This window comes from Mobula hypostoma, chromosome 12, assembly GCF_963921235.1.
Source record: "Mobula hypostoma chromosome 12, sMobHyp1.1, whole genome shotgun sequence".
Taxonomy (NCBI): domain Eukaryota; kingdom Metazoa; phylum Chordata; class Chondrichthyes; order Myliobatiformes; family Myliobatidae; genus Mobula; species Mobula hypostoma.
Window position 1 is genome coordinate 14,700,425 of NC_086108.1, and position 17,132 is coordinate 14,717,556.

Sequence of the window (17,132 nt, forward strand, 5' to 3'; positions counted from 1 at the left end):
CATCTTGCCTCTTGCCTGTCAGCCAATCCTCTGACCATGTTATTATCCTTCCTATAGTAACATGGGCTCTTGTTTAGCAGTTTCATGTGCAGTACCTTCACAAAGGCCTTCTGAAAATCCAAGTAAACAACATCCACTGACTCTCCTTTGTCTATCTTGTCCTTTATTTCCTCAAAGAATTCCAACAGCTTTGTCAGTCAAGAATTCCCCTAAGGAAACCATGCTGGCTTTGGCCTATGCAATGGAGTACTTTGTTCTTGCTGGGACTGATGTTTGCAAGAGTGATTAAAATACGTGCTACATACCCTCGGAGACTGACATAAAGATTGATATAATAGTAGAGGCATCCGGGCAATGTTTACCTCTTTATCACATCACAAAAACTGGGGAAGGGTTGTTACTTTTCTCTTGAAGATGGCCCTTAGCTCTCTCTCTCTCACACTCACACACACACACTCACACGGACTGTATGCTCACAGCACCACAGACACATGTGAGCACTCACACCATCAGCTGCACTCATGCAGATAGACACAGCTTTAGAACATAGAGTGGAGCAGTAAGCTACAGCCCACTGTGCTGTGCCAAGTCTGTTAAATGTCTCTAATATATCTGCCTCCATAACCACCCCTAGCAGCGCATTCCACACACCTACCACTCACTGTGTAAAAAAACATGCCTCTGACATCCTCTGTATACTTTCCTCCCAACACCTTAAAGTTATGCCCCCTTGTATTAGCTATTTCCACCCTGGAAAAATGTCTCTGGCTATCTATGCCTCTTATCTTGTATACCTCCATCAAGTCACTTCTCATCCTTCTTCTCTCCAAAGAGAAAACCCCTAGCTAGCTTGCTCAACCTATCCTCATAATACATACTTTCTAAAGCAAAGCCAAGCTGCACTAAGCATTACTATAGCAGTTAACATGACACTGTTACAGCTCGAGGTATTGGAGTTTGCAGTTCAATGCCCGCGTACTCTGTAAGAAAGTTTGTACTTTCTTCTCATGTGTGCATGGGTTTCCTCTAGGTGCTCTAGTTTCTTCCTGCAGTCCAAAGACATACCTGTTAGTAGGTTTAAAAATGCAAACACAAGGAAATCTGCAGATGCTGGAAATTCAAGCAACACACATCAAAGTTGTTGGTGAACGCAGCAGGCCAGGCAGCATCTCTAGGAAGAGGTGCAGTCGACGTTTCAGGCTGAGACCCTTCGTCAGGACTAACTGAAGGAAGTTAGTAAGACATTTGAAAGTGGGAGGGGGAGGGGGAGATCCAAAATGATAGGAGAAGACAGGAGGGGGAGGGGTGGAGCCAAGAGCTGGACAGGTGATTGGCAAAAGGGATATGAGAGGATCATGGGACAGGAAGCCCGGGGAGAAAGAAAAGGGGGAGGGGGGAAAAAACCCAGAGGATAGGCAAGGGGTACAGTGAGAAGGACAGAGAGAGCAAAAGGAGAGAGAGAAAAAGAATGTGTGTATATAAATAAACAACGGATGGGGTATGAGGGGGAGGTGGGGTATTAGTGGAAGTTAGAGAAGTCAATGTTCATGCCATCAAGTTAGAGGCTACCCAGGCGGAATATAAGATGCTGTTTCTCCAACCTGAGTGTGGCTTCACCTTTATAGTAGAGGAGGCCGTGGATAGACATATCAGGATGGGAATGGGACGTGGAATTAAAATGTGTGGCTACTGGGAGATCCTGCTTTCTCTGGCGGACAGAGCGTAGGTGTTCAGCAAGACACTCTCCCAGTCTGCGCGCGGGTCTCGCCAATATATAGAAGGCCACATCGGGAGCACAGGATGCAGTATATCACCCCAGCCAACTCACAGGTGAAGTGTCACCTCACCTGAGGCCCAGTGGCCCTCTCATATCCCTTTTGCCAATTAACTGTCCAGCTCTTGGCTCCATCCCTCCCCCTCCTGTCTTCTCCTATCATTTTGGATCTCGCCCTCCCCCTCCCACTTTCAAATCTCTTACTAGCTCTTCTTTCAGTTAGCCCTGACGAAGGGTCTCGGCCCGAAACGTCAGCTGTACCTCTTCCAAGAGATGCTTCCTGGCCTGCTGCGTTCACCAGCAACTTTGATGTGTGTTGCCTGTTAGTAGGTTAATTGATCATTGTAAATTGTCCTGTGATTAGGCTAACCTCTGATAGGTGGATAGCACAGCTGAAAAGGCCAAAAGGGCCTGTTCCTTACTGTATCTCTTTTTAAAAAAAAATCCAGGTATCATCATGGTATATCTCCTCTGCTCCCTCTCTAAAGCTTCCACATCCTTCCGATAATGAGCCAATATTCTTGGAGCAATGTGTCTAACCAGAGTTTTATAGAACTACAGCATTACCTCACAGCTCTCTGCCTTTGTCGATATGTTTCATCACTTTCTCACAGAATTCAGCCTGGGTCATTAGGCACTACCAGTCACTCACAATGCCATCCTTAAATAGGCTTTGCTTCTCCAAGTGCTCATAAATCCAGTTTCTTAGAATCCTGTCCGATAGTATGCCCACCAATGATGTCAGATTCACTGGTCTGAATTTCCCAGTGTTACCCCTATTATCGGCTTTAAACAAAGGAATAATATTTACCACTCTCCGATCCACTAAATCTACTATAGCCAGTGAGGATGCAAAGATCATCACCAAAGGCACAGTAATCTCTTCCCTTGCTTCCCATAGTAACCGGTGTATCTCCCATTCAACCTCAGGAATTTAACTATCCTAATGTTTTTCAAAATTTCCAACACATCCTCAACAGTGTCATGTTAGAGCCTGTTCCACAATGACCTCATATTCGTCAAGGTCCCTCTCAATTGTGAATACTGAAGCAAAGTATTCTTTATGGACCTCCCCTGCATCCTCTGACTCCAAGCACATATTTCCCCTTTTGTCCCTGATTGGCCTTACCCTTACAGTCGTCTTGCTGTTCTTCACATTTGTGTAGAACACCTTGATCTTACTCACCAAAGCATTCTTATGTCACCTAGCTCACCTATACAAGTCTGGTCTTAAGCTCCTTCCTGGTTAGCATGTAACTCTCAAAAGCCCTGATTGACCTTTGCTTCCTAAACTTTAAGTAAGCATCTTTCTTCCTCGTGACTAGATGTTCCACATCGCTTGTCAAGCATTGTTCCTTCACCCTATCATCCTTCCCCTGAGTGGGACAAATCTATTCAGAACCCGATGCAAGTTCTCCCTAAGCAAGCTACATATTGCCGTTGTGCATTTCCCTGAGTACATCCATTCCCATTTAATGCTCCCAGGTCCCTGCCTAATATCATCATAATTCACTCTCCACCAATGAAAAACTTTCCCATACCGTCTGTTCAATACTATAGTAAAGTTCAAGGAGTTCTGGGCATTGCCTCTGAAATGTTCATCCACTGAGAGATCTGTCACCTGACCAGGTTCACTGTTGTATTAAAGTGCAAAGTAAATTTATTATCGAAGTACCTATGTGTCACCATATATAACCCTGAGATTCTTTTTCTTGCAGGCATACTCAATAAATCAATAACAGAATTATAACCATAATAGAATCAATGAAAGACTGCGCCAACTTGGGCATTCTAGCAGTGTGCAAAAGACACAAAATGTGCAAATACAAAGATAAGGAAATAATAATAATAAATAAATAAGCAGTAAATATTTGAGAACGTGAGATGAAGAACATTCTACAAAACATTTCGTTGTCTGTAAAGCACAATTTCTTTATTCTAATTGGTGCTTCACCAAAGTAGCTTCCCTCAATGACCATGGACACCTTCAAAGCGATTGTGCAACCACCAACTGCGACTCCAGCCTTGAACTCCAGGCCGAGTCTTCACGCGATGCTATTGTGACTCCAGTCTCCCCTTCCCCCTCCACCACTCTGCAACCCTGTCTCCCTCAGATCCCACCATCTACTCCTGGACCCTCAGAGGCTCTATCTTCCTCTCACCCCACCCCAACCCTCCCCTCTCCACTGACACCACCAGCCTCCCTCCCTCTCCCCCCCTCTGATCCCACTTCTCATCCATGCCGGGTCTTTACCATCCCCTCCGAACTTCAACACGCTGAAGCAGAACGCTCTGTCCTCAGTAAGGGCCTCACCTTTGTCCCCCTTCGCCCACACCTCAGCGAGTTCCACATTCGCCATGACGCTGAACTCTTCTTCTGCCGTTTCCGTCTTTGAGCCTACTTCTTCGGCAAGGACTCTCCCAACCCTACCGATGACCCCTTCTCCCGTCTTCAACCTTCCTCCTCTTCATGGACACCCCTCTCTGGTCTTCTGCCTGCTCTGGATCTCTTTATTGCTAATTGCCGACGGGACATCAACCATCTGGACTTCACCGCACCTTGTTCCCATTCCAACCTCACTCTTTCTGAACGCTTTGCTCTCCACTCCCTCCGCACTAATCCTAACCTTACTATAAAACCCACTGATAAGGGGGGGTGCTGTTGTAATCTGACCTCTACCTTGCAAAGGCACAGCGACAACTCGCAGATACCTCCCCTTATTTACCCCTCAATCATGACCCTACTAAGGAGCACCAGGCCATTGTCTCCCACACCATCACCAGCTTTATCAGCTCAGGGGATCTCCCATCCACTGCTACCAACCTTATAGTTCCCACACCTCGCACTTCCCATTTCTACCTCCTACCCAAGATCCGCAAACCTGCCTGTCCAGGTAGACCCATTGTCTCAGCTTGCACCTGCTCCACTGAACTCATGTCTGCATACCTCGACACTGTTTTATTCCCCCATTGTTCAATCCCTTCCTACTTATGCTCGTGACACTTCTCACGCTCTGAATTTTTTCAATGATTTTAAATTCCCTGGCCCCCACCGCTTCATTTTCACCATGGATATCCAATCCCTATATACCTCCATCCCCCACCAGGGTCTCAAAGCTCTCCACTTCTTTTTGGATTCCAGACCTAACCAATTCCCCTCTACCACCACTCTCCTCCGTCTAGTGGAATTAGTCCTTACTCTTAATAATTTCTCCTTTGGCTCCTCACACTTCCTCCAAACTAAAGGTGTAGCCATTGGCACCCATATGGGTCCCAGCTATGCCTGCCTTTTTGGTGGCTTTGTGGAACAATCCATGTTCCAAGCCTATATTGGTATCTGTCCCCCACTTTCCCTTCGCTACATCGACGACTGCATTGGCGCTGCTTCCTGCACGCATGCTGAGCTCGTTGACTTCATTAACTTTGCCTCCAACTTTCACCCTGCCCTCAAGTTTACCTGGTCCATTTCCAATACCTCTCTCCCCTTTCTTGATTTTCCTGTCTCTATCTCTGGAGACTGCTTTTCTACTGATGTCTACTGTAAGCCTACGGACTCTCACAGCTACCTGGAATATTCCTCTTCCCACCGTCTCTTGCAAAAATGCCATCCCTTTGTCGCAATTCCTCCATCTCCGCTGCATCTGCTCTCAGGATGAGGCTTTTCATTCCAGGATGAAGGAGATGTCCTCCTTTTTTAAAGAAAGGGGCTTCCCTTCCTCCACCATCAACTCTGCTCTCAAACGCATCTCCCCCATTTCACGCACATCTGTTCTCACCCCATCCTCCTGCCACCCCACTAGGAATAGGGTTCCCCTGGTCCTCATCTACCACCCCACCAGCCTCTGGGTCCAACATATAATTCTCCGTAACTTCCGCCATCTCCAACGGGATCCCACCACTAAGCACATCTTCCCCCCCTATGCTTTCTGCTTTCCGCAGGGATTGCTCCCTACGGGACTCCCTTGTCCATTCGTCCTCCCCATCGCTTCCCACCAATCTCCTTCCCGGCACTTATCCCCTTGTAAGCAGAACAAATGCTACACTTCCTCCTTCACCACCATTCAGGGCCTCAGATAGTCCTTCCAGGTGAGGCGACACTTCACCTGTGAGTCGGCTGGGGTGATATACTGCGTCCAGTACTCCCAATGCGGCCTCCTTTATATTGGCAAGACCTGACGCAACCTGGGAGACCGTTTCGCTGATCACCTATGCTCTGTCCGCCGGAGAAAGCAGGATCTCCCAGTGGCCACACATTTTCATTCCACGTCCCATTCCCATTCTGATATGTCTATCCACGGCCTCCTCTATTGTCAAGATGAAGCCACACTCAGGTTGGAGGAACAACACCTTATATTCCATCTGGGTAGCCTCCAACCTGATTTGAACATTGACTTCTCTAACTTCCGTTAATGCCCCACCTCCTCTTCGTACCCCATTCCTTATTTATTTATTCTTTTTTTTTAATTCCCCCTTTTTTCTCTCTTTTTTCTCCCTCTTTCCCTCTCACTATAACTCCTTGCCCATCCTCTGATGCTCCCTTCCCCCTTTCTTTCTCCCTCGGCCTCCTGTCCCATGATCCTCTCCCTTCTCCAGCCTCGTATCCCTTTTTCCAATCAACTTTCCAGCACTTAGCTCCATCCCTTCCCCTCCTGTCTTCTTCTATCATTTCGGATCTCCCCCTCCCCCTCCCACTTTCAAATCTCTTACGTCTCTTCTTTCAGTTAGTCCTGACGAAGGGTCTCGGCCCGAAACGTCGATTGTACCTCATCCTATAGATGCTGCCTGGCCTGCTGCGTTCACCAGCATTTTTTGTGTGTGTTCCCTCAATATCTGGTGTGTGGGGTTCCTTGCTTTTACCATACATGATGGCTCAGAGATGTGCACCATCCACCACTTGGTACCAAGTCTGTGATCCTAAATAGTTGTTGCACTGCCGGAGTCTTGCTGTTCCTGTTGAGCTGTTTGGAGAAATGCAGCAGCTGAGTTTGATCCTCAGGGCCATCCCTTTGTGTTGGGGTGTTGATTCAGCTATTGCTGCTTACATCTAGAGCGGATGTTTGGCCGGAGGGACCTCTTGTGAAAGAAATGTTGATTGTCTTCCAGATGCTGAACCTGTTTGTGGCCGTCATCATGGATAACTTTGAGTATCTGACACGGGACTCATCTATCCTAGGCCCTCATCACTTGGATGAGTTTGTGCGGGTCTGGGCTGAATACGATCGGGCTGCCTGGTAGGTGTACAAGCCTGAAGGGGCTACCTCTTGCAAGCTAAATAGTAATGTCATAGGATGAGGCAGAAATGTATAATGAGAGAGAAAAGAAGAGTGCATTCTCCTCATGTTGGAGAATTATTAATACCACAACAGATGTGATGAGGGATTTAGTCTAAGGATAAAATGTTTTGTTTCTAGCTGACACCTGCACACTGACACATGTTCCCCCCTCACCCTCAGGTAGTTATCTTGTGCCCCTCAGTACCTCTCACTCAAGGAACTAACAGTACCTTAACTAGTGTGTGTCACTTCCTCTTCCTCATGAAAATAACTGTATACTCTCTCAGGACCACTGCGACCTTCCCTTGCCCATCGCAAAGAGAATAAAATAAAAGCCAGGAGAGGTGCATTCAGATGGAGTTCCAGGCAAGGAACTTTACCATGATGATGGTCACAGTGGCATTGAACTCCTTAGCCTCCAGCTAGTTTTAAGTGGAGGTAGCAAACTTCTGCCATGACTTAATCTGCAGCTTTGCCGTAGTGTTAGGGTCTCAGTGCAGGTTCTCACTTAGAGAGAAAGACTTTCTTTTTTTAGCTTCAGGCAGTGAAGGCATCTAAATCCACCTCGGAGGTAGACTTTAGAGAGTGAGAGAGTGTTAGACTGTTAGACATGGTGTTAATCATTCTACACGGGAACCCTGATCTCTTTGTTTAACCCTCTAACTTCAACATGTGTGCTTAATGGTCAATACTACACCTACAGGAAGATCATATGACCTTTGCACAGCTTTGAGACAACCTACTCTACCAACACTACTCCAGACCAATGGATGGCTTCAAGGACAAAGTCTGTTCTCCTAACTGTGCTGCCTCAAAGCAATACCAGCTCTTGTAAATACTGACCATAGGCACAGGGCTGATGAGCCTGAAGATAATCATTTCTGAGAATCAGATTTATTGTCACTGACATATGTGACATGTAATTTGTTGTTTTGCAGCAGCAGTACAGTACAAAAAGATAGAATTAGACTGCAAAAATAAATAGTACTAAACAAAGGAAGAATGAGGCAGTGTGTGTGAGTATATGGACCATGTGGAAAATTTATGATGTAGAGGAAGAAACTGCTCCTGAATCTTTGAGTACAGGTCTTCAGACTACTATACCTCTTCCTCAAAGGTAGTAACAAACGATGGCATCAATCACCAATTCTGATGTCTAAGGCTGAATTCACTGTAAGAATTTCCCACTTCACATCTCCTGCATCCTCCACAATCTTGTGGTCATGCAGAGTAGCCCTTGTTCTTTGTCCCAAAACAAGTGGAACAGAAAGAGCAAGAGAAAGGCAGGAGGTGCTGAGCGGATGTAACAGATCAGCTGTTTCAGTGGACAATCCTCTCCTTCCAATAAAGGTTCAGACAAAGAGGGAGGCAGTGGCCACTGGAAGCACAGACTTCCAGCATTCAGACTTGGGATGATAAGATTACACGTAGACCATAGGTACTGAACACCCCAAACAACCTTCTTGGCAGGGCAATGCAATACCCACCACTGCTATTTCTGGACAGCCATTGATTAGTAGTTCAGCAAACATGAAATTCTTGTGCAACACACAATCTGCTGGAAGAAGGCATCAGGTCGAGCAGCATATGTGCGATGAAAGGAACTGTCAGTATCAAAACCCTCTCATCTGGCCTTTAACCCTCCAGATGCAGGTTTCAACCCAAAACATCGACAATTCATTTCCTTCCACAGATGCCAGTTGACCTGTTGTGTTCTTCCAGCAGATTGTTTGTTGCTCCAGATTCCAGCATCTGCAATCTCTGGTGTCTCCATGAGCTTCTTGTGACTCCAGGAACATGTCTGAGGCTTTCATTCCTCACAAAGACTTTCCGCAATCTCAAGACTCAAGTGTCCCCACTTGCGTCAGTGAATTCTGTCCACCTGTCTCCTCAGCAGCAAAAGAGAAAAGATGTGACAACTCCTACCAGGAAACTTCCTTAATTGTAGTTACGTGTAGGGTTTCTGCACTCCAAGCAGCATGGCCTGCTACGATTATCTGGTTCTTCTTGAGAAGATAGTAAACAACTGATTTATGCATCTTCTGCATTACTGATGGTGGAGAATCTCCGATTGTGCTGTACAGTGTACAGGTCACTGTAGAAGTTGGACACAATGACCACCGTGAAATGACAATATATTCAAGTTGGATGATGTGTACTTGGTATCAGTGACAAAACCAGGAGATCACTCTTGTTTCATTTCTCGTTGTTTCTCCTTGAGGTGCCATGGAAGCCAGACAAGTTGCTACAGTCACTCTGAACATGTAACAACTACAAGCCAAGTGAGCTACTATAACCAGCGGTGAATATCCAGGAGCAGCCAAATCTTGTTCATATTGAAGAAAATTTTTCAAAATGAAATAGTGGGTCAACTGGCATTTTGAAGTGACGGGTAATCACAGTACTGCAGCCTCTGAATCATTTTGCCTCTTTCTGTACATGAGCACTGAAACATTAGATAAGCTCTAGATTAATTTCTGAATTACAGATCAATTTAGAGAGATAAATTCCTTTATGTGAGGGATTGAGGGTTATCAGTATGTAGTACATGAGGCAGAGGGAGTGTAAAATATCAATGTTAATAAATCTCTGAAGAAGAGAGACTGAGGAACAACAGTCAGTATACAGTTTTTGTTCCATTGTTTGGAATGTGGGCATCATTGCCACGACCAAAATTTATCACCCATCTCAATCACCCTCGAGAAGGTGATAGTATGCCTCCTCTTTGGCCCACTACAGCCCTTCTGGTGAAGATTATTCCACAGCGCTGTTGTCCAGAGAATTCCAGAGATTAGACCCAGCAATTCATTTCTGAGTCAGGAAGGAATGTGATTTCCAGGCGGTAGTGTTTCACATGCCTTCTGCCTTTGTCCTCCTTGATGACAATAGATGGTTTAATAGGGTGAGAACAGCAATGAGAGATCAATAGGGCATAACCAGGAGAAAGTGACCTCGGCATTAAATTATACAGAACATCAGTTCTTTGGAATTGTGTGTTAGGCTAAGGACAGATCTGCTTACCCAGAACTACTGTGGGTCAGACATGTAGAGACAAGAACATTGCTTCTTGAGATGGTTCTTGACTAGGTCCTCTCAGCTGTCTCAGCCTTCACCATTCTCCCTCAGTTTTGCTGGGCCATGACTAACGCTTCATATTTCTGTGAAATAAGGACATCTGAAATGATGATCATGATGAAGCCATCTGTCTATCTCAAAGGACAATGGATGCAGTGACCTCTCCAGGGCACAAGTCTGGGAGGAAGGTATGGAGATCCTGGGTTGCCCAGTCTTCAAGATCCCCTTCTCAGCCTCTCCTGTGTAGTCCAAAGGAAAGCAAAGCAATGCGTTTGGCACCAGCTTGGATGCAGGAGCTGCTGAAAGGATATCAGTGACATCCAGCCACTCTGGATTTCCTGTCTGGGTTTACTCCCGTAGCCTTCATCTCTCCCGAGGCTCCCCACAAGGCAGTGGGGACATCTGAGAGAGATTAGCACAGATCACAGTATTCCTCGGCCTCACAATAATCGAGACCTCCAACTCAATTCTCCAAGATACCCTGCAAGAAATTAACTCTATCTTTATATTAAAAAAAGAGGGATAGGGGCTAACTGCCTGCTTTCCAGACCTGGTTTTCCCTTGCCAGCCTATTCTTCCAGGCTAGTTTCCAATTCCCATCTCAATAATAATGACACCACTGCCTACTCTGCACATTTCTGCCACTTGCCTGCTATTCACTTAGGTGAGAAACACAAGACAGATTAGTAACAGTGTTGCATACGGCATCTACAATTCTGACCATGTTGGGCTAACGCACAAGAAAGTGGTGTTCTGCACTCAAATGTCCAGGTCAATATCTCCTTTCACCATTGGTTCTCACTCATGTTGGTTGTGCCTTGGAAACCAACATTTACCATGAGGCAGTTCACTCTGAATCAGGTGAAGAACAAGTCCATTTCCTGGTCTCCCCACAGAAGTAGCACTGAACTGTGTTCTTGTTGAGAGATGGATCTGTCATTCTCTCTGTGGCTATTATTGTTGTCTAACTGACTGTGCTTTTTTTGTAGCGGAAGGATTCACTATAAGGACATGTACGCAATAGTGTGTATGATCACACCCCCCCTGGGACTGGGGAGGAAGTGCCCTTGTAGGGTGGCCTGCAAGGTTTGCTCCATATTAACTTCACAGACAGTGGTTATCTCCCTCTGACTGGGGAACAACATACCTCCTTTAAAGAGACAGAATCTCAGCTTTGCTGCACCTCACTAGTTTCAACCTGCTGACAGAAACCATCTCAAAGTGGCCAGGAGCCTGTTCAGGTGTGGGTCGGTGGGTGGGTGGGTGTGCTTCTTGGTCTCAAAGCACTATTCCTGCTGCCACAGGTACTAAGTCTCACTAACATTGTATTCCTGGAAGCTCACAATATGTTGCTGTTACGTTTTTCATAAAGGTGGCCCTCTGTTCACACAGACTCTTACCCACTCTCTTTCTCTCTCTATTTCATACATTTACTATCTTCTCTGAAAACTCACACTAATACTCTTTCACAAACAGATATACACCGTTCTCTTTCTCTGTCACATACGCAATCTCCTACTAACTTTTTCATACACATTTTTACATATGCAGTTCCTCTCTCAAATACACTCTCTTCCTAAGCATGCACGTGCGCACGCACACACACGTACTCCTTCACAAAATACATATTCACCCTCTCACAAGCATACTCTTTTCTCGTATGCATTCTCTCAGTATTACACACTTCTGACTCGTTAGCACTCTCTCTCTCCCCCCCCCACTTACTCTGACACACAGAGCCATTGTTACTCAAACTGTCAAACACACACACACACACACACACAGACACGTGCGCGGACAATTAGATGTGCACTCACAAAATTCCAGAAGGATAAGGATTAACATTAAACACAGTCATTGTCACAATAAGACACACACAAACTTAAGTCCATGTTTGCAGACACACGCAGATACACGCTAGATAAACACTGAGATATGTAAACACTCAAGATACACATTTCACCTACTTAAGCACAATTGCCAACACACAAACACTGATTTTTCCCCAGTATAAACTCACACAAACACACACTCTTAAAGAAACATACTCTCTCCATCTCTCACACACACATTCATACAAATATATGCATACTGATATGTAAACCAAACTTGGCACGCCAGTTTTGGCCATCTTTGGAGGTAGTGATGAAAAACATATCACTGGTCTCTCCAGCAAGTCAGCAGCCTGTTCCACTTTTACTCATGTGCATGAGTTGAGAACCTAGTGATGGATGCACCCTATTATATTGTAACATTTGGACAAGGCTTTGATATTAAATGGGAGGTGAAGACCTGTGTAAAAATAATAGAACTGAGAGAAACTGTTTCTTTAACGAGGCTGAATTGCATACTCCACATGCATGGGATGCATGTCTTCCTCCCCACCCTCTCTCCCTCCCTCACTCCCTCCTCTCCTCTGACTCTGCTTGTGCACTGAGTACTGTCCATCCAGTAGGAAATTAACCAGAAACCCCATCATCACTCGGGACGTTACCGAGTCTGATCACATTCTACCACCACATTTATGCAACAGCTGAACTTTGGGTAAACAAAGAATAAAGACATTGAAATAATTGGCAAATATACCAAGGAGGTAACTTTACACAGCAGGTTTCTGTGATGTGAAATGCACTGCCTGAAAGGGTGGAGGAAGCAGATTCTGTTGTAACTTTCAAAAGGGAATTGGATTCATGCTTTTAAGGGAATGGGCATTTGGGTGAAACTGATTGGATAGCTCTTCCAAAGAGCCTGCACACACACACAATAGACTGATTGGCCACCTTTTGACATTATATTATTATAATTCTAAGAAAAAAAAAGGACTGTTCTGCTGATTGAGATAGATGTGATTAACTCTTTCCTGTTCTGTTTCTCCTGGACATGCTTACCATCCCCCTCCCTCCATGCAAAGCGGCCGAATCCATTACACTGACATGTATCAAATGCTGACCCTCATGTCTCCACCGCTGGGTCTGGGGAAGAAATGTCCTTCGAAAGTTGCTTACAAGGTAGAAGGAAAACAAAATCAGTCTGTGCCTGCCTGACACTGAAAGGATATTTATCACTGTTTATATTCTAGGGTGAATGGAGCCAATTCTCAATTTAATGAGAGTTATTTTTTAAATATCATCCATTAATATATGTGTTCATATTAACTTTTCTCTAATTAGTCTTGGAAAACAGTGACTTGTTTTTACCCTGTTCTGAAAGCTGATTATTTGTCAGGATGGAGGATGTTCATATTGGGAATGGAATCCTATAACTGACATTTGTAGCAAAGATGTTACTAAATTAGGGAGAGGACAGAAAACATTTTCCAGGATGTTGCCTGGATTTTGGGACCTGCTTTACAAAGAGAGGTTGGGTCGACAAGGACATTATTCCAGGGAACTTGGGAGACTGAGTGGTGACCTGATAGAGGTTGATAGGATCATGGCGGACATAGATGGGGCGAAAGCACAGTTTTTTTTCCCCAGGGAAAGGGTGTGATAATGAAGAAAACATAGGTTTAAAATCAGAGGTGAGAGATTTAAAGGGACATCAGAGGCAGCTTCTTCACGTAATGATGGAATATGCTTCGAATGAAATATTGCAAGTGGTGGTTGAGGTGGGCACATTAGTAACATTCAACAGCCATCTAGATAAGTACATGGACAGGAGAGGTTGTTGTACCTGGACAGGAGAGGTGGTTGTACCTGGACAGGAGAGGTTGGTTTCAAAGGCAGGCAGGTGGGACTGGCTTGGTGGGCAACATTGGGCATGGATGAATTGAACTGAAGGGCCTGTTTCTCTGCAGTATGACTATATGACTTGACCTTAAGCAGGTCCTCTAAGGTGTTTGTCGTGATGGTGTAAAGGGACTTATACCCTAAAACTAACCTGCCTGATCATTTTGGAGAAGTAAACGATGCCTGAAAGGGATGACCTGTGTGTCAGTGGCTTACCAGAACACAGACATTCTCTATGAAGTCTTGGCAGGTGGTGCATGATTTGATCAGTCATTTAACACTTTGATCTGTCTCTCCACCCCACCACCACCACAGCATTCATTGCCTTTGATTTCATACTGGAAACTCTTGGTATTGATGAAATAAATATTCCATTTAGATAGCCTCCAACCTGACGGCATGAACATCAATTTCTCTAATTTCCAGAAATTTCAGCCTCCTTCCCCCTCTCTGTTCTTCCATCCCCTATTCTGGCTCCCCTCTTACCTCTTCTTTTCTCCTTACCTGCCTATGGCCTACCTCTGCTGCTCGTCCTCCTTCCCTTTTCCCCACGGTCAACTCCCCTCTCCTGTCAGATACCTTTTTCTTCAGCCCTTTATCTTCCCCACCTGTCACCTTCAGCTTCTCACTTCATCGCCCCTCCCCCAACCACCTATCTGCCCCCTCACCTGGCTTCACCTGTCACTTTCTAGCTTGTGCTCCTTCCCCTCCCCCACCTTTTTATTCTGACTCTTTCCCTTTTCTTTCCAGTCTGGAGGAAGGGGCTCAGCCCAAATCATTGATTCTTTATTCCTTTCCGTACATTGCTGCTGACATGCTGAGCTCATCCAACATTTTGTGTATTTACTCTGGATTCCCAGCATCTGCAGAATATGTTGTGTTAGTAGTTGGATCCCTGCAGGTTTGAAGAACATTGCCAGCTCTTAGTAATGCCTGACTTGCCCTGTAAATGTACATTTCTTTGCGTTAGTTGTTGTAGGTTGTGGCACTGCCTGAAATGAATGATCAAGACCCTATGTAGGTAACCTCCGTCTATTTGATTGATTGATATTTTATCCATGTGAACACAACCTGTGTTCTCCAAGTGTCTCAATACGGTGGAGACGCTACTCATTAAGGGCTGGAAAGTCACTGGCCTCCATCTCGAAGCCTCCTACTTTGATGTGCTGCATACTCTGTAAAGCCACACAGGGTAAAAGGTCACAGTTCCTCTCCTCTGTCCAGACTGAAGTAGCTCATCCCAGCTGCAAGATGTTTTGAGACTCTCTAGTTAGGTGATGAAGGGAGGTAGGCTTGGTTAAGGTTCCTGATGGTATGTAGAATCAGGTCATGTCTCACTGTGTACCCCAGGGTCACTGAAGGAAAAGTCGTCCTATCACTATCAAGACCAGGGTTCCCAACTTTTTTATGCCATGGACAAATACCATTAAGCAAGGGGTCCTTGGGCCCCAGGTTGGGAACTCCATTTCTGAACTGTCAATCTCACTTGTCCAGCTCCTTGAATGAGCTTCCTGATCCACTGTTCTCACCAGCCTGAGCATTGGATGTAGCCCCTCTCCTCCACTGGTCCTGATGCCCATTCCCCTAACCAAATAGACCATAAGATAATAGGAGCAGAATTAGGCTATTCAGCTCATAATGGGGTTGAAAGGGATAATAAACCAGCCATGATGCAATACCGTTATCCTGCTGATTTATTATCCCTTTCAATCCCATTATCCTGCCTTCTCCCAATAATCTTTGACACTGTTACTAATGAAGAACCTATACATCTCTGCTTGCAAAGTACCCAATGACTTTACCACCACAGCTGTCTGTGACAATGAATGCCAGAGATTCACCACCCTGTGGCTAAAGAAATTCCTCCTTATCACTGTCTAAAGGAACATCATTGTATTCTGAGACCATGCCTTCTGGTCCTATACTCTAACACTATTGGAAACATCTGCTCTGTCTTGCACTTTCAATATACTATTGGTTTCAATGAGATTCCCCCCATTCTTCTCAGCTCCAGTGAGTACAGGCCCAGAGCCATCAAATGCTCCTCAGATGTTAACCCTTTCATTCCAGGGACCATTCTCCTGGACCCTCTCCAATGCCAGCACATCCTTTCTATGATAAAGAGCCCAGAATTGCTCACAGTACTTCATGTGGTCTGATTAATGTCTTATAAAGCCTTAGCATTACATCCTTGCTTTTATATTCTAGTCCTCTTGAAATGAATGTTAACATTACAATTGCATTCACTACCACCAACTCACCCTGCAAGTTAACCTTTAGGGAATCCTGCACGAAGTCTTCCAAGTTTCTTTGCACCTCAGATTTCTAAATTTGCTCGCTGTTTAGAAATTAGTCTTTGTCTTTATTCCTTCTATCAAACTGCATAACCATACACTTCCCTACACTGTATTCCATCAGACACTTCTTTGCTTATTCTCCTAATCTGTCCATCCTTCTACTGCTTCCTTAACACTGCTGGCCCCTTCACCAATCTTTGTATCGTCCACAAACCTAGCCATAAAGCCATCAATTCTGTCATCCAATCATTGGCATATAACATGACATATAGCAGTCCTAACACCTACCCCTGTGGAACACCATGAGTCATTGGCAGCCAACCAATAAAGGCTCACTCATTTCCACATGCCAATCAGCCAATCTTCTATCTATGCTAATATCTTTCCTATAATACTATGGTATTTATCTTGTTTAGCAGCCTCACATGTGGCACCTTGTCAAAGGTCGTCTGAAATTCCAAGTAAACAACATCAACTAACTCTCCTTTGCCTATCCTGCATGTTATTTCCTCAAAAAATTCCAACAGATTTTTCAGGCAAGATTTCCCTGAAGGAAACTATGCTGACTTTGGCCCATTTTATCATGTGCCTCCAAGTACCCCGACACCGCAACATTAATATGGACTCTAACATCTTGCCAACCACTGACGTCAAGCTAACTGGCCAATAGTTTTCTGTCTTTTACTTCTGTCCCTTCGTAAAGAGTGGAGTGATATTGCAATAATCATTCCAGAATCTAATGATTCTTGAAAGATCACTGCTAATGTCCCCACAATCTCTTCAGCTACCTCTTTCAGAACCCTGGGGTATACACCATCTGGTCTAGGTGACTTATCTACCTTCAGACCTTTCACCTTACCAAGCATTTTATCTTTACTAATAGGAACTGCACTCACTTCTGCCCCCTAACACTCTTTTGAATTTCTGGCATACTACTGCTATTTTCCATGGTGAAGATTGATGCAATTGGCATCAAAATGGCAAT

General features: G+C 45.0%; 1 protein-coding gene across 1 annotated transcript in view; it reads left to right on the plus strand.

Moving 5' to 3' along the window:
- The window catches only part of LOC134354620 (probable voltage-dependent R-type calcium channel subunit alpha-1E), a 484,959-nt gene that overhangs the window by 401,988 nt on the left and 65,839 nt on the right, over positions 1-17,132 (plus strand). The window contains exons 35-36 of the mRNA XM_063063634.1: positions 6,878-7,005; positions 13,034-13,130. Coding sequence (XP_062919704.1) covers positions 6,878-7,005; positions 13,034-13,130 — 225 coding nt within the window. The remainder of the gene's footprint in view (positions 1-6,877; positions 7,006-13,033; positions 13,131-17,132) is intronic.